At 33.5% G+C, this 26,597-nt stretch overlaps 4 protein-coding genes across 4 annotated transcripts; 1 reads left to right on the top strand and 3 right to left on the bottom strand.

Moving 5' to 3' along the window:
- Positions 1-475: 475 nt before the first annotated feature.
- LOC110605012 lies at positions 476-2,194 on the bottom strand. Its single transcript, XM_021743302.2, has one exon. The coding sequence runs from the start codon at positions 1,769-1,771 to the stop codon at positions 893-895; it is 879 nt and encodes a 292-aa protein (XP_021598994.1). The 5' UTR covers positions 1,772-2,194; the 3' UTR covers positions 476-892.
- Positions 2,195-8,041: 5,847 nt separating this feature from the next.
- Positions 8,042-11,981, bottom strand: LOC110605510 (cytochrome c1-2, heme protein, mitochondrial). The gene is made up of 8 exons (XM_021744121.2): positions 11,837-11,981; positions 10,695-10,768; positions 10,215-10,435; positions 9,469-9,748; positions 9,316-9,387; positions 8,754-8,870; positions 8,579-8,644; positions 8,042-8,493 (listed from the first exon to the last, which is right to left on the bottom strand). Exons 2-8 carry the CDS (start codon positions 10,752-10,754, stop codon positions 8,377-8,379), a joined length of 933 nt encoding a protein of 310 aa, XP_021599813.1. The 5' UTR covers positions 10,755-10,768; positions 11,837-11,981; the 3' UTR covers positions 8,042-8,376.
- Positions 11,982-12,912: 931 nt separating this feature from the next.
- On the top strand, positions 12,913-21,128 carry LOC110604360 (protein TPLATE). The gene is made up of 7 exons (XM_021742494.2): positions 12,913-14,238; positions 14,404-15,000; positions 15,438-15,799; positions 17,521-17,824; positions 18,248-18,370; positions 19,589-20,044; positions 20,273-21,128. Exons 1-7 carry the CDS (start codon positions 13,111-13,113, stop codon positions 20,780-20,782), a joined length of 3,480 nt encoding a protein of 1,159 aa, XP_021598186.1. The 5' UTR covers positions 12,913-13,110; the 3' UTR covers positions 20,783-21,128.
- Positions 21,129-21,385: 257 nt separating this feature from the next.
- On the bottom strand, positions 21,386-26,557 carry LOC110604361 (COP9 signalosome complex subunit 3). The gene is made up of 11 exons (XM_021742495.2): positions 26,235-26,557; positions 25,249-25,364; positions 24,895-25,141; positions 24,030-24,087; positions 23,851-23,940; positions 23,553-23,618; positions 23,051-23,140; positions 22,777-22,935; positions 22,460-22,581; positions 21,821-21,893; positions 21,386-21,713 (listed from the first exon to the last, which is right to left on the bottom strand). Exons 1-11 carry the CDS (start codon positions 26,417-26,419, stop codon positions 21,645-21,647), a joined length of 1,275 nt encoding a protein of 424 aa, XP_021598187.1. The 5' UTR covers positions 26,420-26,557; the 3' UTR covers positions 21,386-21,644.
- Positions 26,558-26,597: the final 40 nt, after the last annotated feature.

Raw genomic sequence — 26,597 nt, 5'->3', positions numbered from 1 at the left:
GACTGATGAATTTCAAACTAGACTTCATTAAAAAAAATTAAAAGAAAAAAGTGACATTGGTTCTAAATAATCCTTCACTATGTAGTAACTGTTTTGTTTTTTCTTCCTTTTTTGTAGTAACGGTTGAAAGATATCCATATAATTTCAGTATTATTTATTCTAACCTAATAGGGAAAAAAAAAAAGCATGTGAGTTTTTTCGCTGTTAGTTTGATAATGACAACTCTCCTTTTTTATTTTTTTATCCTTTTTCCTTCTTGAAACTTGCCAGTTGATAGTGACACTTCTTAGGGTCTCAACGTGACACATGTTCTTATGTTTAGGAAGATATACACTTTATCCTAGATAAATAATAATAAAAAAAAAGGAGAACTTACTCTAGCTGCTATAATTATACACAACATATGCCACAATTAAACCTAGAAATAAGTGTATATAAGGCATTTAGCAGCACCCAAAAGCTGGCGGTAAAAGAGTTTTGGCAAATTCAATTCATACAGACAGGCATTGCAATCACCAAAACGCAAGAGAAAGGGTTGGGCCAATTGGGAAGTTCTCTTCGTCTTCCAATGGTCCAAACCTCCCCCGCGTGGCAATCATACCACAAGTCAAACATGTTAACTGCAACTCATCCATTAATCCCAGTTCCTTCGAACCCATCTACATACTATTTCTCGTTCCTGTTGCTTCCTTTTCTTTCTTGTATGGGTCCCCATATGTTTATACATATAAAGTTTTGAGAAGCTTTTGCACCTACTGGAATTTACTTATATGTATGTAATTATATACAGAGATTTGCTTCTCCAGCTTATGAAGAAACTTATTATAAGGTGAGAGATGTAGGATAAAGCTTATACCTGAAATGAGAGGTCTATGTTTCTTGTTACCCATTTTCAAAGACCCAAACTTAAAGCTGCCTTAGTGTCTAGCCTCCATGCAAATCCACCAGACTCCATCTTCCATACATCACACGGAACCATCTGTGAGAACTTCTCCTTCTGCCACGTGTACTGTAACCTAACCCAGCACGTAAATGTTTGGTAGTGCAGATATGGCAATAGTTTCTCTTTTATCGCCAACCGCACCGTTATTTCTTCCACCGGCCTAAACATCACCATCTTCCTGTATGCTTCGTTTACCCACACTACTCTGCTTATACCATCCGATATAAACCCCGGACACGTGTCCTTTTTCAGATTATTCATTTTCTCCATGTCCGTACACCCTAACCCTTCTACCACCCCCATGCACGTGTCTGTCACGCTCTCCACCGTCACCCACGTCTCTATCATTCGGTTATCTGCCATCGCCGCCGTCCGATCTGGAAAGGCGAGGCAAATCGGATCACCAGTTACCTGTTTTCTGGACTTCAACAACACCGAAGGATCCGTATGATCTTTTTTTGCCCTAAGATCAACACCACTGCTAGATCCTTTATCTAGGGTTGAATCTTTTGCTAGATCAGTTTTCTCTGGAAGTAACTGGAGCGTTAAAAGCTTATCGTTTGAATCATCTTTTTCTCCCGCAGCTCTTTCTAGATCTGATGATTTCCTTTTTCTCCTTTTATAGTATTCGTTACTCTTCTTAACCCTAACATATTTTCTCTTCGTCCTTACACTAGTAAGCAAAGCGCTCTTGTTCTCCTGCTTCCAGCCATCCGTTGCTGGTTTCGGCGCAATCGGCCTGAATCTGTGCATTATCCGGTTGATTATCGTTTTATCCTGAGCATCAGCGGCGCATGTTATCACGCGCCATCCTTCTCCGCCATCCATCTTCCCTCAAACACCACCAAACTGGCTAACTCTCCGCTCTTCCTCTCTCTCACACTCTCTCGCACAGACACACGGAGCAAACTCTCTGGTCTCTCTCTCTCTCTCTCTCTCTCTCTCTCTCTCTCTCTATCAGGAAAGATTGACGATAATCATAACGGCATCACGGTGGTTGGGCGTAGAGGCACCACGTGTCTAGGGCAACTCTTAACATAGTGAAGAAAGGTGATTGGTGGAATTTTTTTGTCAGAGTGGAGCCCACTGAATAAATTGACGTCCTTGTACTTGCCAATGAGAGGAGACGACGTGTCGATGTCGCATAAAATCGAAAAAGTGATGGCTAAGTGGAGAGAGAGCTTTTCGGGAGTAGGTTCGAGTAAGTGAACACGTGTTTCAATCCTACTAACTTGGAACATATTATTTGGATTTCATCTGCTCTCTTTTTTCTTCTTCCCTCACTCTACTTTTGGCGCGTGAGATTTTTGCCGGTAAAAAAAGTTTAAATAAGTCCCTAAAGTTTTCCTTAATGTTCAAATAACTGCAATTAAATCTTCATATGATAAAATAGTATTTTTAATAATAAGATATTACTTCCTTGCAATTTTGAATATTTAAAATCAAATTAGAATCCATTTATAAAAAAATAAATTAGAATAAAAATTAAAATTCAAAGAGAATAGTAAATATTTTAATATTTTAAAATTAAAATTAATATTAATAATTTTATTTGGTAAAAAATTTTAAATTTGCCTTGTTGGGACATTTTATATAGCTTATTTTGACTTTTTCAATTTTTTTAAATTAGTCCATAAATAAAAGGAACATTGTATTCTCAACATGAAAAATAAAGTTCGATTTTTAGAATATTCATTTTGGGAAAAACAATCACAAGTTTCTAATTATTCAAATATTAAAAAGGTCAAATTAATTAAAATAAATTCTCTTTCCAAAATTTCAATTTGGCACGAACATCAAAAAGTTAATTTCTTGATATTTGAGCTAACCCTTTTCATTTAATAAAAAATTTAAAGAAAAACCAGTTTGTTGGTTCTTTTAATTTTTAAGTAAATGTTGAAATTAAAACTTCAAAGTTAATTTATGAAAAAGAAATTAATTAACTTTGAAATTAATAATTAAGAAGTGTAGACTTCAAGACTTGAAACAATTGGTTTTTTTTAATCAAGTACAATTTATGTTTTTACTCATATATTTTTTGATTTGTTATATTTTGGATCGGTAATTATAGCATTTCTATTGTGTAAAAAATATTCACTAATTTATTTAAAGAAACAAAAATTATTTTGTGAAAATTAATTTATATATGAAAAATATTTTTTCAAGAGAAATTATATAGCTTGTAATAGAACTATGTCGGTTAGAAATAAAATTATATCGCGATTAGTTAAATTTGTAAAAGAAATATAAAGTGGGTGGCGCTCCAAGTTAATAAACTAAACAATCGGATTGAATATAAAAAATTATTTAGAATTCAAAATTAATTGTGTAAAAACTGTATATATTTATTTTCATGATCACTCGCTTTTATATCATAAAAAGAATAAATTAATTATAGTATTCATTTAAAATTTGGTTGATATCGGTTAATTGATAAGAGAGTCTGCATGTTGATTGATCGGTGATTCCATAATTATAAATGTAGTAGGAATATGTTGGATTAGATCGGCTGATAATAACTTTATATGAAAACTCGATTTATTTAGGAGAATGCGAATTTTAATAAAAAATTAGGCGTTATAATATTCGAATCTTTATTTCAATAGGTGGAATCGCTAATTAATTTATTAAATTTTAATAATATGACTGTATTTTATAGTGATAATTTATAATTTATTTTATATGATTATTATATTATATTAAAAATAATTTATTATTTAGTTAAAATATTAAAAAATATTATTAATAAAAAGGATAGATGTTTAACGGGATTCAAAATAAAAATGATGAAATTTATGAATTAAATTGTGAAAAAAATTGGTTGGTAAAATATATTATTGATAATTATTTATTTTTACTTTTTACTTATATGTACGATAAATCAAATCATTTTATTTATTAGCTATTAGTGAAGGGGCTTGAAGGTGATATTTTGATGATACTATTATTTTAGTAATGTATAATTATTTTAATAATATAGCTGTAATTTAAAAAAAATTAATTTAAAAAAACTTTCTTAAACTTGCCGAAACAATAAACAATGTTGCTGAACGGCTGGAAAGTGCTTGTCTTGATAATATAGAAGTAAATTAAACGGCATGATGAGGACGCGTGGATGGTCCGATGACGAATCGGATCTTAGAATAGATTTGGTGAAGGGGAAACTGAAAAGTCATTGTCAGCCATGGATATGATACTGTACCATATATGCTAGAATAAATGAAATGGAATCGGCCATCCCTGTCGCAAAATCGCCATTCACATTTTACAATCTTCAAATCATCTTTGATTACCCTTAAATGCAACACTTACTCCTCACTCCTGCCCATTTTTGTGCCTGTTCAATTGGGTGAGCATTCGATCGGTTCGATTCAAGATTGAATTGAATCGAATAAATTAAAAATTAAAATTTTAGTATTTATAAAAATCAAATTGATTTTAATTAAAAATTGAATCGAATCGAATCAGTCTGATTTGGTCCGTTTCGATTTGGTTTGATCGGTTTCTATTTTTAATAAATTTTTTATTTTTCACACTTTATTTTTAATATTTTAAAATTTAATTAAAATATTTTAATTTTAATATGATTTAATTTCTCTATATTGAAAATAACATATTATTATCACTAATCGATTCAGTTTGATTTTTTCGATTTTTTTCTGATTAAAATTAAATCGAATCAAAATAACTGAAATTTCTGAAATTAAAAATCGAACAGAATCGAATTAAATAAAAAATTAAACCAAAATTTTAAATTAATTTAATTTGATCGATTTTTTTTTATTTAAACCGAATACGGCCTGTCCATCCGTGTTTTTCATATGGCAAAAGTACTCGTTGATGTAGATTTGGTGGACCTATCTTAGTGAGAACATTGATCAATGGATTCACAGATGCAATGTAAATGATTGTTCTTACAAAATATTTTGTTTAAAAGTAACACAGTAAATATCTTTATTAAAATAATTTAAAAAAAAATATTTAGTTTAATTTATAAAAGTTAACTTATAAATTCTAAATACTTACATTGAAAGCTCATCAAACATTTAAAATTTTAAGCAATTATTTATTTATTTAAATTATTTTTGAGTAACTAATAAATAATTGACATATTTATCAATAAATTTTATATTTATTATTAAAATTATTAAAAATAATATTAAATACGACATTAATTTTTTTTTTAAAATAGAAATTAAAAATTAAGAGAGTAAAATCTGAAATTTTTTATATTTATTTAGATGTATTTATTATTATAGGGCTAAACTATGAATACATAGTATGTGAAAGTTTTAAAACTAAATAAAAGTAATATAATAATTTATTTTTTCTTAAAAGCAGTTTCATCAACGATATTAAATAAATAGTTAGAAATAACTTTAAATATTGATGTAAAAAAATAATTATTATGAAATATATAAAATAATTATTACGAAAATGATTCTAAAGTATTATTTAAATATGCCATTAAATTTAAAATAAATAAATTGTTCTTTTATACGTTATGATAAACATGTTCATAATAATAAAATTTAAGAATGAAATAATATTTTGATTTATTTTTTAAAAATATAAAATTAAATGTTAATATATAACTTATAAAAAATCCTTCAAAATAATAAAAAGAAAATTTTATGTGTCATATTTAGGAGTGAGCATTATTTGGTTCAAATCGAAAAAACTGACAGAATCGAATTAATATAAAAATTTAGTTCGATTTTTTATTTATTTTGATTCGGTTCATTTTTTAATTTTAAAAATTTTAATTATTTTGGTTCGATTTGGTTTTGATCAGAAAAAAATTAAAAAAATTAAACCGAATTGATTAGTGATAATAATATATTATTTGCAATAATATAAAGAGACTAGATCATATTAAAATTAAAATATTTCAATTAAATTTTAAAATATTAAAAATAAAGTATAAAAAAAATTTATTAAAAATTCAAATCGATTAAATTGAATCAAATCAAATTGAATCAAACCAGTTCAGTTCAGTTTTTGATCAAAATCGATTTGATTTGATTTTCATAAATACTAAAATTTTAATTCTCAATTTATTCAGTTCAGTTCAATTTTGAACCGAATGGACTGAATGTTAATGGTAGTGTTATTATAACCTTCACTTTTTTTAACTCACCAATTTGGTGGGTTGAGAGTAGTTTAAACCTTAGTTTCCTTTATCATACCCTGAAAAAAAATAAAAATAAAAATAAAAAACCTCCTCTTCAACTCTCCTCCACAGCCCTAGAATTTAACTTAAAAAGTTTCGTAATTGATTATTTGGGCTTAAATAATTGGACAGGGCTTTCCTCTTATACAAGACATTGGGCTTCATATGGTGTCATTCTGATCCTTCCAGGCTTTTTAATATAATTTAAATTTGCAGTTTAAAAGAAAATATTGGTGTGAGAATACTCAATTTCATTGTAAGATTTTTTTCAAATGAACTTCATTAAGACTAAATAACAATATAAAGCCTACGAAAATAGAAATTACATATAAGTTCAAGGCTAAAAGAAAGAGGAAATTCTGAAAAAGATTTCTAAAATCTAAGTATAAAAACTCAATTAGGTGAGATTCTAAAATTTCAAAAAGACTCAAAAAGTAGGTAATTTGACACTCAAACTCAGCTAGGAAAAATGCGTTGCTCTATGCTCTGGACGACCAACCATTAGACTGGAGACGAGAACTCCTATACTAGTAGCCAAAACTTGACCATAGAAAAATGCACTGAAAACCGGGGAGAACAATAAGACCATAATCAAAATTTAAAAGAGAAAAATAGCACCAAAGACAAAGACGTCATATACAAATCACCGAAAACAAAAACATCATACATAAACTTAAATTTAATAAAGAAATATGAGAATACTCGACCCGAAAGCAGTAAACTACCAAAAAAAAATATCAAAAAATGATAAAAATGACATATTCTTCGGTGATCCACTCACACCTTTTAAAATTCTCTAAATTTAACGAGTCATCACCTCTTAACCCTTCATCAGAAACATGCTATGGAAGGATCATGAGATTGAGCTTCCCATAAACCTACAATAAAAACCAAGAAACAAGCAACAAAAATAAAAAACTTCCACAAATATAAATACAAAACTTAAGAAAACAGATGCATGCATGTCATCTCTGGAGATTTTACCGCGTAAATCTTTTGATCGAATCCCTCTCTCCTATGACAAAAATAAACCAAAACAAAACATATACATCTACCCAATACGGATGAGGAAAAACCTATAAGTAGGGATAACATTTATTAGTTTAATTTAAAATTAAATTGAATAAATAAAAAATTAAAATTTTAATATTTATAAAAATTAAAATAAATTAAATTTAGACGAAAATTAATTTGAATTTAATTTATCTGATTTGATCAAATTCGATCAGTTGAAATTTTCAATCGACTGAAAATTCTTAATCAATTTATGATTTTTTAACGTTCTAAGATTTAATTAAAATATTTTAATCTCAATTATAATACTAACAAATCGATTTATTTATTTTTTATCTAAATTAAATTAAAATAATTGATTTTTTTAAAATAAAAAATAATTAAATCAAAAAAATAAAAAAATAAAAATTTAAATTTATTTAATTCAATTGATTATTTTAATTTAAAAATACTGCTCATCTCTACCTTAAAGTAAAAAAATAAATAAAAAAAAACACGAAGTTTCCCTCTTCCTAGAAGAGAGAAAGGCTTAAATTAAAGTCTTCCTCTAAGCATAATTTCAAAACTATTAGTCCTTATTTTATGCTCACTTCTAATCAGGGCGAATAGTTATAAAATCAATATATTCTGTCAAATAATTTTTTTTTTTGAAATGAATATTCTGTCAAATTTAACTATACTATTTAATTTTTCTCATTAAATTTCTCAATTAAACATCGTTAAATTTAAAAAATAAAATTTTAATCTTTACCAAAGAAAACATCAACAAATTTATCTCAAAGATATTCACAGCAATCCTCCACTCAGAATTGTACATTCCAAATTAGATTTCTTCAATTTTGATGGCAATACACAAAATAAACAAACAACTGAGTCGGATATAATTTCAACTGTAGGTTATACCATCAATAGAAGGTGAAAGTACCCTTATATGAAATTAGAAATAACAAAGCACAATATTGGCTATGGTACTACAGATTGCAAATTTGCAATAAAAACAAAAGAACATACCGCTCAAGGTTTTCTTTTTCTTTTTTAATCTAACAAAAATTCATGTCCGGCATATGGACTTGCTTATTTTTCTTCCTTGATTCAACCAAGAAAAGAAAAAAGGAACCCTGCAGGTCTCTCCATCACAATTACAATATGAATATATCCACCAGCAGAAGCCTAGTTTTCTGACAGTAATTATTTGACAATTTCAAGTCCTCCCACAACCACTGGAATGAGGGAAACCACATGGAACCTAGTTGACCACGTCGACAACAAGCCTGCGAGACTTGAGAACTGACCACCTCAATCGCCGGTAATATGCAGCCTGAAGTAATGCCAGTGAGAGTACAAATATCCACTTAAAACCCATCTGCATTCCACGGCATATCAGAGTCAGCTCCAATAAACTATCTATATGATCAGACAATGGAAATGCAATTCTAATCCAAAAATACCAATTTTCTTTCTTCCATTTCTGGCTCTGCAGCCCATGATAAGAATGTTACAATATCTTTCCCCATCTGCACCACAAACAACATATTGATGAGACACGGCTATAAATCTCCAAGACTAGTGCAGTCTAATCTTGCTGCTTTGTCCCTCCTCAAATACAAATAAAAGAAAACCAACCTGTGCTTCTGTCGCAGGGGTACCATCTTCATACTCAACGGCACCATCATTCAGCATTTTAGGCATGGCAATAGCTCCCCCAGGGAAGTAAGGATTGTAATGCAGCCCCTCTCTGATCTATAATATTTCATTATTATGAAATTTATTTATTACAAAGAGGAACAGTGAACAATCATTGAGAAAAGAAACAGGGTGTACATGGAGAAAAAGGAATTGAAGCATCACCGCGAACATTATTAACTGTGAAACTTAATGATTAAGAATTAAAAGTTTTACAGGCACACCCAGGACCAGCCAAAGCCAATTCCTTCCTTCAAAGATACAACGGGATTGAAACCATTATGCACAAGGAAAGAGACGCACAAAACATCTCATGCATTATATCAATACTTTTCTTTATTTAACCCAAGCTAGAAATCGACCAATTCTCCATATAGTAAATCAAACAACAAATTTTCCCTCAACGCATCATGAAAGGTATTTGTGTTTCCATTGAGCAATAAAGTTAAATTTTTATATAGTGTAGAAAACCATGTTGTAAAAAGACTGAGGCAGAACTTACTGAAACACCAGCAGGAGGATCACGGTAACCAGTTAAAAGAGCAAAAACATAATTCTGACCATTGTGACGAGCCTGTAAGAACAAGAAGTTAGGACATTTTAGAACACAACATTTCAAATTCCAAAAGATTATAAGCAAGGAATTAGGATTTACTTTTGTAATAAGACTTAGATCAGGAGGATAGGCCCCTCCATTAGCAAATCTCGCTGCTTGTTCATTTGCATATGGCTGAGGAAAACGATCACTGAGTTTACCAGGACGGGTAAACATCTCGCCCTCATCATTGGGCCCATCAACTACCTCAATCTCAGCTGCCATCGCTTTAACCTCCTCCTCTGTATATGCAACACCTACCAAATCACGATATGATATCAAAGACATGGAGTGGCAAGATGCACACACTTCCTGGTAAACTTGATGGCCACGGCGAATCCTGCCATGAAAAAGTACGACATTAACCAATAACAAAATTAAAGCTCAAACTAGTTGGGATCAGCTATATGGATCCTTTATCTTCATTCAGCTTTGAAAAAAAAAACACTAAATAAACTACTTCATGTTTTATCTAGAAACAGTATCCCATCGATGCTGTGCAAAACTTATCCTAAATTATTTGAAGGAGGCCCTTCAACTCCATCTTTATGGATATGAAACCAACACCATAATATATCAAAACTAGGCGAAAGATTTTTCCCCTCGTATTGCTAACATAGGAAAATTGAATTAATAGCAAAAGAAAGAAGTCCAATTTTATAGAATAAGACCAAAGGACAGACAGTGATCATGAGGAAGAAATTTATACATATGATTTGACCAAGTTATAGCTATTAAGCATCCAGTGGAATTGTGTGCCAGAGCACAATTTCAATGACAAAAGATGGTATAATCATACTACTCACGAAGCATGGTCATATGAACTGAGAATGCCTTTGTGAGGCCAAGGATATCTTGGACATTCTAAGCCGTGTTCAGCCTCATCAGCAGATGCTACAGTTGTGAAACTCAGGAAACCCGAAAGGCCAGCTCCAAGGAGTGCAAATGTTCTTAGGGACTTCATACCTGCTGATCCAGCATCATCGCGAACTTTCCTTGAAGTAAAAATAGATGAAAACGGAGAGGCCTGTAGAATTAAGATACAATCTATAGCAAAGGATATTTTGATCCGAAGATGCAAATGTAGAAGAAGCATGCAAAGCTTGCAAATGCAAAATTGCAGTCCATATCATTACAGCATCAGCACTGGCAATCAGTCATAGGCTATAAATGGGGGATCCATCCCATATATCTCACTCAGAAAAATATATATACCACCATGAGCTACTGAAGAAGCACATAAAACTACGATTAAATAATAAAGTGAAAAGGGGGGAAATTCTTACAGCAGAGCGTGGCTGAAGCTTCCTCCTCAAAAGCTGGTGGATGACTCCTCCTCCAGCCATTTCAGTGAATATTCCTGCAACAAATCACCAAGTACTATAAATCAATAGAACAAAATTCATAGTAAGATTTTCAAGCACGTTAATAAGTGGGTCAAGCATGTTTACATACATAACTGCTAAATGAGACCAAACCAATTGCAAGCTCAATTGCACCTTACCACAAAGGTAGGAGCTGAGGTGATCAATATATATATATATAAGTGAGATGTTCAGCGTCCATAGTCAGGAGGGTAAAAGAGAATCCCCATTAATTCTTTCCTTTTTATACTCAAGGAGGATATGACTAGAAAGAAAACATGGTAAGAATTTTATTCCAAGCTAGACTATATAAGCATGTGTATATCATAATTCTGGTTTCATATTAGGATATCCTCGAAGCATAAATCTTAAATGCCAAATTAAAACCACAAAAAATATTTGCTTCTCCAGTCCCATCTTTCAGTTCTTACAGTCAATTCCAACAGACTTATCATCACTTTCAAACATTAGAACACTAACACTCCCATACGACTGGCAAAGGACACAAACTTCTGCGACAGAAAAAAAAGGACACAAACTTGATGAATAAATTATAACCATAACGGTACACTTCAAAAAATGTTTCCCATCACAACGCATAAAAACAATAACTTCCTCATCACACTCAAAAGAAACAAAACAAGCCCTTGAAAACACATAACATACGACCATGAAAAAAACAAAAGGACAAAATTCCGTCTGCCTCTGCCTTTAGCTGAACAAATCAAAAACAACACATATATAACCATAATTAAACGCGCAAACGAATACCCGAAAAAATGCCAAACTCTTGATGGCAAAAGATAATTCTAAATAGAAAAAAACATCATCCAAATAAATCTCAATTGCAGCAATCATAACTTCAATATTCTCAAAAAGTTAAGAGAATTTTCACTTTCACTAAACAAGCAACTGATACAACGATATCCCATGCTCTAAGAAAAATAGCAGCTAAAAGGGGAGCGACTACACATTAATGGGCATGTAAACCCTAGCACGGTTAATAGATCGAAAAGAAAAGTAGGAAAGGATCAAAGAGATAGAGAAATAGTCAGTGAACTTACGGGATGAGAGTGGAGATGGGAGCGGTCAAAAGAGCAGCAGCAGCTCAGAGATCCAAATGAAGAGCGCAGGAAGAAGACGGCCGGTGAATATGAATCATCTGCTCTGCCATTCTATCTTTTTCTGGCCAATTAATTTTCTGGGCTTTCTGGTTGGGCTGCGCTTTGGAGTTTGGATCGTAGACTAAGCACTGCCCAGTTTAAAAAAAAAAATGCGAGTCTTTAGCAGGGATTAACGGTATTGGGCTGAAATCCAATGAACAACTGAATTAATTTAAAATTTTAACATTTATTTATTTACAGAAAATAATTTATATTTAAAAAATATTTTTTAAAAAATTATTTACTGTAAAAAATAGTTTACTTTTTATTATTTAATTTTAATTTTAAAAATAAAATTTATTAAAAAATTTATATATAAAACTTTAATAAAAATGTTAACGTATGAAAAATGATTCTCTTTTTAAAAGAAAAAAATTATTTTTTTAAATAATTTATTTTTTATTTAATTTAAAAAGTATTTTTTATTAATTGAATTTTTTAAATATCTTAAACACTAACAAATATGATAAAATAAATGAGATCTTAATTTTATTTTATATTTTTTTATTTCAATTTAATTTTAAGTTTTAAAAAATTTAATTAATTTCATTTTAATTAAAAAAATTAAATAAAACTGATTTAAACTAATTAATTACTAAGGCTTTACCATTTTAATAATATAAAAATTAAGCTATAATTAAATTTAAAATATTTTAATTGAATTATAAAATACTTAAAATAAGAGATAAAGAATAAAATATTCGACTATACTAAACTAAATCAAATCAAATATTTAATTAAAAATATTTCAATTGAAGTTGGGTAATTTTCATTTGAATTATGCCAGGGTAAAAGGGAAATAAATGTAAAAAAATATGAAATTAGAAATATGAGAGTATGAGACAAGGGCAGCATTTTCTTACAAACAGATCAATATGGGCCCTAATAGTTCGAGCCCACTAGGACATAAGGAACTATGGCCCATGGACCATAACCATCTCGTTGACCCACCCAGCCACCGAGACAACTCCTCCGGGCTCCCACGGACGACAGAGCTCACTCACGCTGCTGTGCTCTTCTCGTCATCTTCCCTCCATCGTCTCTCCATTTCCAATCAAATTTTGTTTCAAGTTCTCCATGTTCCAATTTCCAAATCATACCCTTTAAAGCAAAATCCTTCTTCTGCTTCTTGATCCTAGGTAAACCGTCGAATCTTGGTCTCTGCATAGACCAAGATGGACATACTCTTCGCTCAGATCCAAGCAGACCTCCGCTCCAATGATGCTTTACGCCAATCCGGTGCTCTCCTCCAAGCTCTCCAGCAGTCCGCTGCTGGCCGTGACATTTCTATCATCGCCAAGGCCGCCGTGGAAGAGATCGTCGCTGCACCTGCATCCGCCATTTGTAAGAAGCTCTCTTTTGACTTGATTCGATCCACGCGCCTCACTGCTGATCTATGGGACTCTGTATGCACTGGTGTTCGTTCTGATCTCCACTTCCCCGATCCTGATGTCACTGCCGCTGCTGTCTCTATTCTTGCTGCTATGCCCTCCTATTCGCTTTCTAAACTGATTATGGATTCCAATGCTGAAATCTCTGGATGCTTCGATTCTAGTAGCGATAATTTGCGGTTTTCGATTACTGAAACACTTGGTTGCATTTTGGCGCGGGATGATATGGTCACTCTTTGTGAAAACAATGTGAATTTGCTTGATAAGGTCTCTAATTGGTGGGCAAGAATTGGGCAAAACATGTTGGATAAATCCGATGCCGTTGCCAAAGTCGCATTTGAATCAGTTGGGAGGTTGTTTCAAGAGTTTGATTCGAAGAGAATGAGTCGATTGGCGGGTGATAAGCTAGTTGATAGTGAAAATTCATTAGCGATTAGGTCTAATTGGGTTTCATCGATGGTGGATTTCGTTTGGAAGAGAAGAAATGCTTTAATGTCAAGGTCATTGATCTTACCTGTAGAGAACTTTAGGGCCACGGTGTTCCCACTCGTGTATTCAGTAAAAGCAGTCGCGTCGGGGAAAGTCGAGGTGATCAGGAAGGTATCCAAGGCGGCGGCCAGTGGTGCCAATGATAGCGTGGTGGACTCCAATGCAGAAAAGTTGGTTGGAGTTTCTGATGTGGTTACACATTTGGCACCCTTCTTAGTGTCGTCTTTGGATCCGGCCTTGATTTTTGAGGTGGGAATTAATATGTTGTACTTGGCTGATGTTCCTGGAGGCAAGCCGGAGTGGGCTTCGCTATCTACTATTGCCATTTTGACTCTTTGGGATAGGCAGGAATTTTCTTCGGCGAGGGAGAGTATTGTTCGAGCTGTTGTTACCAATTTGCACCTCCTTGATCTTCATATGCAGGTATGATTTTGATTCTTCTTTTTAATTAAGAAGCTTATGCATTTTTCTTATATGGGGCTTGTAAACTAGAATAATGTAGGCAAATTCTGTTGATTTTTTGATTTTTAACTAGAATAACGTTATTTTGTTGATTTTTTTGACACTATCAAGTTTGTGCTTATGAAGGGTTCACTGTTTAAAAGGTTGCTTCTCATGGTGAGAAATCTGAGGGCAGAATCAGACCGTATGCATGCTTTAGCATGTATTTGTCGTACAGCTCTTTGTGTTGATCTTTTTGCTAAGGAAAGTGTACGAAGAGGTCAGAAACCTCTTGCAGGCACTGATATTGCTTCTCTTTTTGAGGATGCTAGAATAAGGGATGATCTCAATAGTGTGACAAGCAAAAGCTTATTTAGGGAGGAGTTAGTGGCATCTCTGGTGGAGAGTTGCTTCCAGTTATCTCTTCCATTGCCTGAACAAACCAACTCAGGAATGGAGAGCAGAGTGATTGGAGCTTTGGCTTATGGAACTGGTTATGGTGCACTGAACTGGACAGAGCCGGCTTTGGAAGTAGTTGAAGTCTGTAGGCCTTGTGTCAAATGGGACTGTGATGGCAGGACCTATGCAATTGATTGCTATCTGAAGTTGCTTGTAAGGCTGTGCCATATCTATGATACCCGAGGAGGTGTAAAAACCATCAAAGATGGTGCTTCTCAAGATCAGATCTTAAATGAGACAAGACTCCAAAACTTGCAACGGGAACTTGTGAAGGATCTACGTCAGGTGTGTAAGTTGTATCAAATACTTCATTTGCTAACAATGAAACATTAGCCACTAATCCTAGACTAACTAGCTATTATGTGATTTGCACTAAGTGTATCATATATTTATGTTCTCAACTCAGTCTATTGGTGTCTATTTTTTATGTTTGGAATGTGGAAGATAGTCGTTAAGAATTGTTCTTCCTGCACATATTTTATGTTTCCTCATGACTATAAGAAATGTTCATTTGGAAGATTCAGGGCAAATTCAATATCATATGGTTGTTATTTGTGAAGGAATATTCTTTATTTGCTTTAATATTTTCTCATCTCTATTTTCATACTATTAGTCATGTCCAATTTTTTGTAAAAGCTCACGTTCACGTTCTCATCCCATTTTTTTAGATAATATAATTTATGGGTAAGAATTGCTGTTTTAATTATTTATCAATTTAACAGGTAAGTAGCCCAAGAGTATTTGCCCGTCTTATTTGGGCAATTGCAGAACACATAAATCTAGATGGTCTTGATCCACTTCTAGCCGATGACCCTGAGGATACCTTGAACATTATTATATCAAATATCCACAAGGTCTTATTCAATATTGATTCATCTGCAAACACATCAAATAGGCTTCAAGATGTTCAAGCAGTTCTTTTAAGTGCTCAGCGGTTGGGATCACGTAACCTTAGGGCTGGCCAGTTACTAACTAAAGAGCTGGAAGAGTTCAGAAACAGTGGGTTGGCTGATTCTGTCAACAAGCATCAGTGCCGTATGATATTGCAGAGAATTAAATATGTTCAAAACCATCCAGATAATAGGTGTGCATTTCATATTATTGCTATAATTCTGAATTTGATGGTGAAACGTTTCAAGCATAACTGTAAGTCCAAATTTGCTTATATCATATTTCTTAATGTTGTTGCTAAAGTGAGTAGGACATATTATTGCTGATCTGAATTATAATTCTATCTACATCAAAATAGGTGCTACTCAAATTCTTTCTTTCTCCACTTACTGATGTAGAACTAGTAAAAGCATGGGGAACAGAGGGAGTGAAAGAAATTCTAAAAGGGCTGAGAAACAAATTCTCAAATTATGGAGAAAGAAATTCTCATTTTCTCTAGTTCAAATTAATTGTCAACCATAGCAAAAGCCTTTAACATATGTAAGCAAAGTGTTATACGCAATTTGGAGCAGTCATGAATCAGAAACTGAAGGAGAAGTATTTGTCCAGTAAACAATTCCATTGTTGGTGATTACATGCAACAATTTGATGAACTCTTTTAGATGTGATATTGTAGAGGACCCTTTTATTGTACTCTTAACTGGTTTATTAATGGATTGAAAACAATTAGTTAATGAGATCTCATGCTTCATTCTCCTTGGACAATAGAGGTCTATCAAAAGGCTTTAGAAATAGAAAAGTATAACGGATTTTCCTCTTGTTGTCTGGTGTTTCACAGTTTATAGGACTTCTAGAACTTTTTCAAATCATCATCTAATTCTAGAGATAGCATTGATAAAAGCAATGATGTACCTAATAAAGGTAAAACAATTGTACTTTTAATTCTCATTCTGTTGTTGGCTTGTTGCATCTTGCACTTCATCGCTTACTTTGTTGGTTGGGTTGTAGAGTAAGGGGTTGATGTTAATGAAATGGAATTTGGAGAAAGGTGCAAGTATTTCCCCATATCTGCATGTTTTTCTTTTTCTTTTCTTTTTTTGTCTATTGCACAAAATAATCCACATGTTTGCGAAATAAAATTCTTGGATAATAAAGTCAAAACTTTAATAGTAATCACGATTTTAGCCAATCCATTGAATTGAATTTAAAAAAGTTAATAGTAAACTATAATATAGTTCTTGAAGTTTTATTTGATTAATAAAATGGTCCTTTGAAATAAATATTTTTATTTTAACTATGTCTATTAAATTCAACAATGTCCTGTTTTGTTAATTACATTATTTTTCCCTTCTCAATAATTAAAGAATTGTGGAAATTAGGTCTAAATCAAATTTAACATATCTTAATTTTTTTACATTAGAATAACAAAATAATAATTTTAAATTAATTTTAATAGTATTTAAAATTTCTTTTAGCTCATGAAACTTATGTACATGATTTCAATATTATTGAGCATAAATATTTACTTTAAACTTTTAATGGATTATCTCGTTGATATTAAGTAACTTTGAAATCATTTACATAAATTTAATAATGATAAATAAGGATATGACAAATAAAAATATTTATTTTAAAGGTTTATAAAATAAAACTTTAAGGACTGAATTGTAATTTACTCTTCATTTTTTAAAGTTCAATTTAGGCTATTGGTTAAAATTGTGGCTAATGTTAAAGTTTTGGCTTAATTGTCCAAGAAATAAAGTTTAAGATATAAATGTGATTTTTCGCAAACCTTTGAATTATCTTGTCCAATAGCCTTTTTCTTACTTGTCTTCTACAGCACTTGCTTTTTTCTCAGGTTAATGGTATTAGCTTTTCTAGATTGGATATTGAGATAGTTAATTTTTTTCCCAGGTGGGCTGGGGTTAGTGAAGCCAGTGGAGACTATCCATTTAGCCATCACAAATTTACTGTGCAGTTTTATGAAGCAGCTGCCTCCCAGGACAGGAAGCTAGAAGGATTGGTTCACAAGGCTATTTTAGAGCTGTGGAGGCCAGATCCTAGTGAATTAACTATTTTGCTGACAAAAGGAATTGATTCTAAATTATTAAAGGTTATGCCTGCTGCATGTACTTTGACGGGTAGCAGTGATCCATGCTACGTTGAAGCTTATCATTTGGCAGACTCGGGTGATGGAAGGATCACTTTGCATCTGAAGGTTAGGAATCTTTCTCTTTGCATGACATTTTTTATGTTTATCTTGATCAATAAATTTTTACACATTGAATATATCATCTGAAGATTATCATTTTAAATGATTTGCTCCTTACCAATCCATAGCTTATCACTTCAAGGAGGAATTATTGGTTACTGGAATTATTTCGCATTACTTCTTAAATCTAGTTAGTTTGCAGGGAGTCTCATCATGAATTTGTTTCCTAGGACCTGTAACAGTGGGCTATGTTTGATCTGACCTGTAGGTCTTCATCCATATCCTACACTTGTGCTAGGTCCTGGGCTATGTTTAGATCAGTGCATTAGTGTATGCTATTTCAACAGTACATGAACAGGGAGTGGATGCTATCATTTGTAATCCAGTTATATGGGGTTGCTGAATGTTAATCCATTGAACTTTTTGTAGGTTTTAAACTTGACTGAACTCGAACTCAATCGGGTGGATATTCGGGTTGGGTTATCTGGTGCATTATATTTTATGGATGGATCTCCTCAGGCTGTGCGCCAGCTACGTAATCTTGTTTCACAGGTATATCTTGTATCTTGGTTTCAAAGACATCCTTTTGTCATATCCTTTTCCACACTTCTTGTAACGGTCAGCTGCCTGCTTTCGCTGCGGTAACCGTCTCATGTCGGGAGATTATAGAAAATCGAAATTGTATATAATAGTTAGCACGAAATTACTAAATAACTTGGATTAATAATTTTGGACCAAGTGGAAAGTGGGTCAAAAAATTATTTGGGTCAGATTGGGCCGAACTGTTTCAATTGGTATCAGAGCCACCCTGGATTAGACAAATTGTGCGGAGCTAGTGGGTCTGCGAGGAAAGGGCTACTCGTGAGAGACAAGGTGGAGCCGTTCGAGGTACTAGCGAACCACAATATTCGAGGGTCCGATCCTGATTAGCAATTGTATTCGATTCAGTTGCGATGAGAATATTGCAAATTTAGTGGGACCGGATATACGGTCAGCTGCCTGCTTCCGCTGCGGAAGCCGTCCTACATCGGGAGATTATAGAAAATCGAAATTGTATATAATAACTTGTACAAAACTACTAAAGAACTTAGGTTAATCATTTTGGGTCAAGTGGAAAGTGAGTCTAAAAGTTATTTGGGTCAGTTTGGACCTCGCTGTTTCACTTCTGTTTGCAACGCCATTTCATTTTTCATCAGTGGCATTCTTTATTGTTTTTCTACTTGTTTAATTAAGAGGATTTCCAACTATTAAGTTCCATTCTGATAGTTAAACAATAAATTGTAGCGTGGTAGGAGATTTTTAGAAGTACCTTTATACTAGGTATTTACATGATTTAGGAGGGACTGAGTGCCGAGGACAACTTCATTATTGTTTCATGCTGAAATATTCTTAAAGATCCCAACTTTTTCTTAGCATACTGGGGATGTTTTCTTAAATGTCCGTGATATTCTATTAGTTGTTTGTCAGTCTCCATGATTTGTACTGTTAAGGTCACAGAATCTTATTTTAACAACTTTTTCTATGTACTCTCTGACAACTCTGTTTCTCAAATATCACCCGAGCAACATAGTTAATTTAACAAATGATCTTAAATGTCAGAAAGATTTATTTATTTTTTGTTGTTTACAGCTTTCCATGGTTTTGCTTGAAATGGTAATCTAGTTTTGGGTTTTTAAGGGGACGGAGCCTACTGGTGAAAACTTGGGATGTAATATTATGGTTTCCTGTGTACTTCCACTTATTAGATTTGCTGATTCTTACACTTGATAGGACCCAGTACTCTGCAGTGTGACAGTGGGAGTGTCCCACTTTGAAAGATGTGCCCTTTGGGTTCAAGTTTTGTATTACCCATTCTATGGAAGTGGTGCGATAGGAGATTATGATGGTGACTATACTGAGGAGGATCCACAAATCATGAGGCAGAAGAGAAGCTCACGACCAGAACTAGGAGAGCCCGTGATTTTGAGGTGTCAGCCTTACAAAATTCCATTGACTGAACTTCTTTTGCCACATAAAATATCGCCTGTTGAGTTCTTTCGCTTATGGCCAAGTTTGCCAGCTGTTGTGGAGTATACTGGCATGTATATTTATGAAGGAAGTGGCTTCAAGGCTACTGCTGCACAGCAATATGGGTCATCTCCTTTTCTTAGTGGCCTTAAATCTCTGTCATCCAAGCCTTTCCACAAAGTTTGTTCCCACATCATCCGTACAGTGGCAGGATTCCAGGTAGGATCTTCTTTTCGTTCTTGATGTTCGAATCATCATTTCCTTGCATTTGCCTTCATGGTTGTTTGTATGTTTTTGTAGTATTAGAGCCAAGTCCTGTCAATAATTTTAGTTTCTCCTTCCATATTAATTCCATTAGAAGAAAATTGATATGTTAGAGGATGACTTGTTTGTCAAACCAAGATGTATAAACCACTTCTTACCATGTTAAACTCTGTCATTGAACAGCTTTGCTACGCTGCAAAAACTTGGTTTGGGGGCTTTGTGGGAATGATGGTTTTTGGAGCCAGTGAAGTTAGCAGAAATGTGGACCTGGGTGATGAGACAACCACCATGTTGTGCAAATTTGTTGTCCGAGCATCAGATGCTTCAATCACAAAGGAGATTGAATCAGACTTACAGGGTTGGTTGGATGACCTTACTGATGGGGGTGTCGAGTACATGCCCGAAGAGGAAGTGAAGGAGGCTGCAGCTGAGAGGCTTAGGATTTCAATGGAACGGATAGCTTTGCTAAAAGCTGCTGAACCACCGCCTAAAACTCCAAAATCTGATGATGAAGAGGAAGTTGAGGATACGGAGGAAAAGGACAAGGAAAAGAATGATGGTGAGAAAGATGGTAAACCTAAAGGAACCTTATCAAAGTTGACTGCAGAGGAGGTTGAACACATGGCTCTTCAAGCAGCTGTACTCCAGGAGTGGCACATGCTTTGCAAAGAGAGAAGCACCCAAGTTAATTAGCCCCATCTATGATGGTTCCACCGAGGAACTTATATTTTTTTATTTGTCATGTAATCTAATTTTGTATACATGGAATAGGTAGAAGAAAATTTGGATATAGAGAGAGCTGCCTCCATTTTATTTTTTCTGATTTTAATTTCTGTTCTTTCGGCGATATTCCACATCCCTTGTACATTTTGTATTGGCAAGGTATTGTTTCATTGCTTGTTGTGAGGGATTAAAAGAACTAGCTGTAACTTTCTTAAAATTTTTTTATAGCTGTGGTCTCATCATTTTCACTTTGGAACTGGACTTTTCACTTGTATTTGGAATTTTGATCAATATACAATACATGGTGTCTCTCGTATTTGAGCCTTTGCTTTGCGTTTCCTTTTTATTACAATTTTACTACTGAATTGTAGTTATTCCCAGTAACCTTTCTTTTCAAATATTCCCAGTAACCAATTATCTCAAGGAAGACGGACGATCATATTTAACTTTATCATCAGCTACGCAACTTGGAATTTTTGGACGTACCAAATGAAAAGGATGTGGGCAACTGCTTTGCCTTCAGAAAGTTCTGATGCTTTCCTTGTCACTACTACAAAAGCAAGATTACGTCCAGGGACATAAAAGATAAAAATGAATAATCCAATGGGAAGAAGCACTTTTACATAATAAAACAACATGATTGAGAAGCATTAAGTGACTACAACTGGATGCTTTTCCAGTCAGAAAAATAAAGGGGACTTTGGACATTTACACTAATTTCCATTGATGATACGAAAGTAGAAAAATTCCCCATCTCTTTGAATATGGTGCAGATAAAACAAAATATGGGCCTAGCATCATTTACCACATCTCGTCCACAAGCCTCCTCTGATCATATATTAAATTTCTGAGGAGCAGTGTCAAAATCATCAAAGTCAAATCTCTGACGCTCTCTCCCAGCCTGGACGCATGACATTAAAATCATGATCAGCACTAGAACTTCCACACAAAGGTTGACTAATACCACTATTACAGGCATTAAAAGGGATAAATCAAAGTACGGCTCACCTTCGCTAGGTATAAGGGATCACATGACATTTGTTCATCTATTGTAGTTAACTTCTTTGACAGTTCCATTATCCTGGATTAACAAAGAAGGGGAACTAAATAGTTACAGATCAATTTCTAAACAACTCTTCTATTGCAACTTTTGCAGCCATGCTGTTAGAAAGTTGATAAATTATATTAAAAAAAGATGACCAGATTCCAAATTTACAGCATAACAATGACAATAGCATCGTCATCTGAGAAATGTTCGACTGAGTTTTGGTTCTCCACTTGTAGTCATTTGCATTTCAAAACTCTAGTTTCAGTGTGCCGAATAACTGATGATCCATATTCCAGAACATATGATACAGGGCACAAATTGCTAAGAGTGCATCTGGTAAACTTCAATAATTTGTTTTGCTGTGAAAATAACAAACTAAATTTTAAGCTTGTTTTGCAAGATAGTGGTTCCCTTCAGCTAAATTTAATTATATCTGGTACCTTAATTGCTTAGGATTTATTTGTTTCTACTAAGGTGAAATATCTGTACTTGTGAAGTTCTGAGGTAAAATCTGCTCTATGTTGAATTGTTAACCAGCAACTGCTGGACACAAGCAAGTATTTGTCTAATTATAAGAAATAATGTTAGAACTACTATACCTCTGTATTGAGGAGTCAATATTCTCAATCATCTCACAAGTTTTATATTGCTCAGTGTCTTCTAGGAATCTAACCATCCCATCTCTTTGGTTGATTGTTGCATATATTTCACCATCTTGGATCTAAAATTAGACATACAAAATATTAGCAGTATGGCATATGATAAGGGAGTGCAATATTAAAAATTCCAGTCAAAGTGTATCATAGAGCAGCATTGCAAACTAGCCGCTCTTACCCCCCCCCCCCCCCCCTTCCTTTCTCCTCTCTCTCGCCCAAAAGAAAGTTCGTGTGTATAGATTGTGGACATAGGGAACTACCATCTGAAGCACATGCATTTCTGCCTCTTTTGAGCTATTGAGTTGCACCGTGTTGGCTATATCTTGGAGGGAGAGAGTCAAATATGTCTGGGTCAATATCTGTATATTTCTCTTATACATAGATGATACAACCTGCTTAACCAGTCCAAGATTATTGTCCTGCAATTGAAAGCCTCTATTAGAGAACCCAAGGAACAAGTGAATTTTCATTTAGCAAACAGAAAGATCTCTGCTTGAGCTAAGAGTTATTTGAAATATACAATAGTTGACTCACACTTCCAAACATCTCCCTGTTTGTCTGGACATATGTCTCTAGTTCTGCAATTTTTCCAGTGGTATAACTATTTACCAATTCGATGTATGGCTGCTCAAGGACAAAATAATATATTGAAGAATTGAACTAAATGAAAAGTTAACATGAGTCAACTACAAAACAAATGATTGTAATCTATGCATAAAAATTTAAATTGATAGTATTTATAGAAAGCAAAGAGTAACCAAGCTCCGCAAAGCCACAATTGGGAAAATTTCTATATGGTTAATCAAGAGAATCAGCAAAAAGGGTCATTGCGGATCATTTAACACTTGATCCCAGATCAAGTATTAAAGCCATTCAACTACTAGACTAGTAGCCCAGTGTTGTGGGGTAAAAAAGTCAATGCTCTAAACCTTGAAACTCCCTTCTCCTTTGAAAGTTTCCAGTGTACCAAAAGAAAAATAGTATTAATTCTAAACAGTAAATCCCCAATAATGTTTAGCTAAAATTTTCTAATTACCTGACAGAAGTTCCTCAGGTTCCTCTGAGCTGCTGAGGAAGCATATTTAGGGAGATTGGCAGAGAACTGCCACCACAAAATAAAAAGTTACATGCCAAGCCTCAAACAAAGTAATGGAGAGATTAGACACACACAAACTGGTTAACATGCCAAGTTAGAGATTACTTTTGCTGAACGTATCAACCAACAATTTTTAATTGAGCCTGTAAATAAAATTTGTTTCTCCATGCAATACTTCTTATCTGAGAATTATTGTGACTGAATAGCATTAACTTGATGATGGAAAGAGATAGTTGACCTGTCCCCGGTGAATGAGAGAAACCAATATATATTTTTTGTAAGCTTCAACAGCTATAGCATTTATAGAAGACATAGGAGCAGTAACAACCTGAATTGAGGAATATCAACAGTGTCAAACCACTACGACACAATCAGATGAACAAAATAAATGAGCTGATATGCAAACAAAATACATACGTTATGCAGAAGCTCTAATGCTTTTTGAAAGCGTTTTTGTCCAATGCACACCATTCCTCTGTCATATAGAAAGCTTTTAGGCACTTAAAGTCCAGTTAATAACACATCTGCTAAGTTTTGAATAAATCAGTCTTCTTCTTCCCTTTTACTTGTTTATTACAATATTACCTTATTTATTAATTTTTCATAAGTTATCCAACTTTTTTTTTTGTTGGAAAGAGAATAAATAACAAAATCTGTAAATCTGGCTACAATCAGAATCAGATGCATGATGATTCAATGATTAATGACTGAAACCAGTAACAGATGCTTTACAAGTGAAACTACATGTCTTTGGATAAGTCCAATTAACTTAAAAGCCAGTCCATCTGATCGCTCTGGAATAAAGGATTCAAATATGGTACATCCATTTAATTTGAATTGCTCTTAGAACCCGGACTCGTACTACAGAGTAAGCCTAAGAATCAAGTAGAGGCTAGAGATTGTAACATTGTTTCATCCAATAACAATCCTTGTATCAAGGAACAGCGGAAGATAATAGGAAAAAAAAATGAAAAAAAAAAAAACTTTGAACACCAGGCAATTCAATTTGTTACTCATTTCTGACTTAAATCTGAAAAAAATAATCTTCTTAAAGGGAATTGCCAAATTGCACACAAATATGTCCGGGTTGAAAATCTTCATGGGAAGTCGCATGATAAATGAGAGATCTCAAGAGGACAAAACATGTAATCCATGATCAAAGTTAGAAATGCCAAATAAACAAGGATCACTGCAGGTAAGTTAATTACTAAACATATTGGCATAATGAAATTAAAAGAACATCAAATAAAACAAATAAATGACTGCAGCAAAAACAACTCACCCATAATAACAATAGAGAAACAGGTCCCTAGGCTGATCAACCTCAAAAATATCCTCCTCCAGTACAGAAAAACCAGTTCTATAGCACTTTGACAATAAGCAAAGCTGAAGGAAATCTGGATGCAAAGCGGTCAAATGTGCAGATGAAGACTGGAGCTTTCGTACAGCAGATAGCATTGGAGCTACCCCCTGCATAGGTGCTTCAAGCAGCATAACTTGGTCCTTAAACCTCTTGCAAACAGATATGACTGAGAATTCAAAACGATTAACATGAATGGTTATGCATAAAGCAGTCTTTAAGATGTTTAGACACCATCTAGAACATTTTAGATCAATTAAAAGTAAGGAAAACTACACTTATCAGACGCCAAACGAATCTGGTCTGCAACACAAGAAGTGATGAACCTGGCAAAGATTAAGACCAATGTTTTGGCTTGCTCTTTAGAAATTGGACCCGATGTGCATGCGTCTCTGCCACCAGAAATAAGCAAGCAATCAAATATATAATATTACTACTCCCATCTCCAAAAGCACACTAGCAGGGGAAGGAAAAGGAAAGGAATTTATTAGAATGCAAAGGAAGTTCAATTAAGAATTAACCTCTATTTTAGTGTTCTAAGAAAAGCAGGACTACAGATTTTACTCTACACGATTGATTAAAAAAAATAGATATTGGGGGAGAAAACAGATAATAGAGGTTCATGGATAAATATTTAACTTTCATTTATCTTTCTTCTCTACAAGGTTAGAAACAAGATTAATCCCCATTTATATTCCACCCTTTAACACATCTAACCAACTCCCATGCATTCAAGTAATTGATCTTCACTAACAATGTCGCATATAAACAATAGTTGCTCACAAATACATATTAGTTGAAGTACGCAAATTCAAATTAAACCAGAAGCTAAAAGATTAAATCTTCCAAAGTGTAATAAATCTTACATTCTAAAAATACATATCCTTTTGCTGTATAAACAATTAAAAAATAGAAATTTTGTTTCTATAATAAGGTCTAATACAAGTAAAAATATAACCCAATTGACCAAAATGCAGCTGCTGCCTTAATAGGTAGTAAAACTTCATCTTCATACTTTAGCAACCAATCTTTCTCTGATGAACTTTAGATTCCCCTCTTTTCTTCTATTTACTTAGCAAACAGAGTAATGGACTAAAGAAAAAAAAAATCCCAATATTTATGCCGAAACATATATGCTAATGCATGCCTAACCTATAATAGACCGAGAGACTAAACCCTAACATCATACAACCACCATCAATTCATATACATTAAAATGGAAAAAAAAAAGGTCGTAATTGAAACATAGAATCGGAAGTTACAGTATATAGAGGTAACCGAGAGAATGTATGGACGGGTCAAGATGGTCGAGGAATGGCAATAACCGAGTGGACTCGGTATAAAGCGACTCTTCTGCCTGTTTCAAGTAAGTATTAAGCACAGAGACATCTGTGGCGCTGCTCGATAGCCCTTGGATTTGCGTGACCACCGATTCTATAGGGTTCATCGTCGCTTTATTTCTTCTGGGTCACGATCAACCAATCAATCACACCAAGCTTAAATTCACTCCCCAAAGATAAATTATTAGTTCCCGTGCTCTATGAGAGTTCAATCGTTGAAGAAAAACTTGGCGTTCTCAGCTATAAATAGGAGAAAGGGGTTTTATGGGCTGCAGGCCCAAAATC

Source organism: Manihot esculenta, chromosome 17, assembly GCF_001659605.2.
Source record: "Manihot esculenta cultivar AM560-2 chromosome 17, M.esculenta_v8, whole genome shotgun sequence".
Lineage (NCBI taxonomy): Eukaryota > Viridiplantae > Streptophyta > Magnoliopsida > Malpighiales > Euphorbiaceae > Manihot > Manihot esculenta.
Note: the sequence above shows the minus strand (reverse complement) of the source record. Positions and strands in the feature narration are given on the sequence as shown.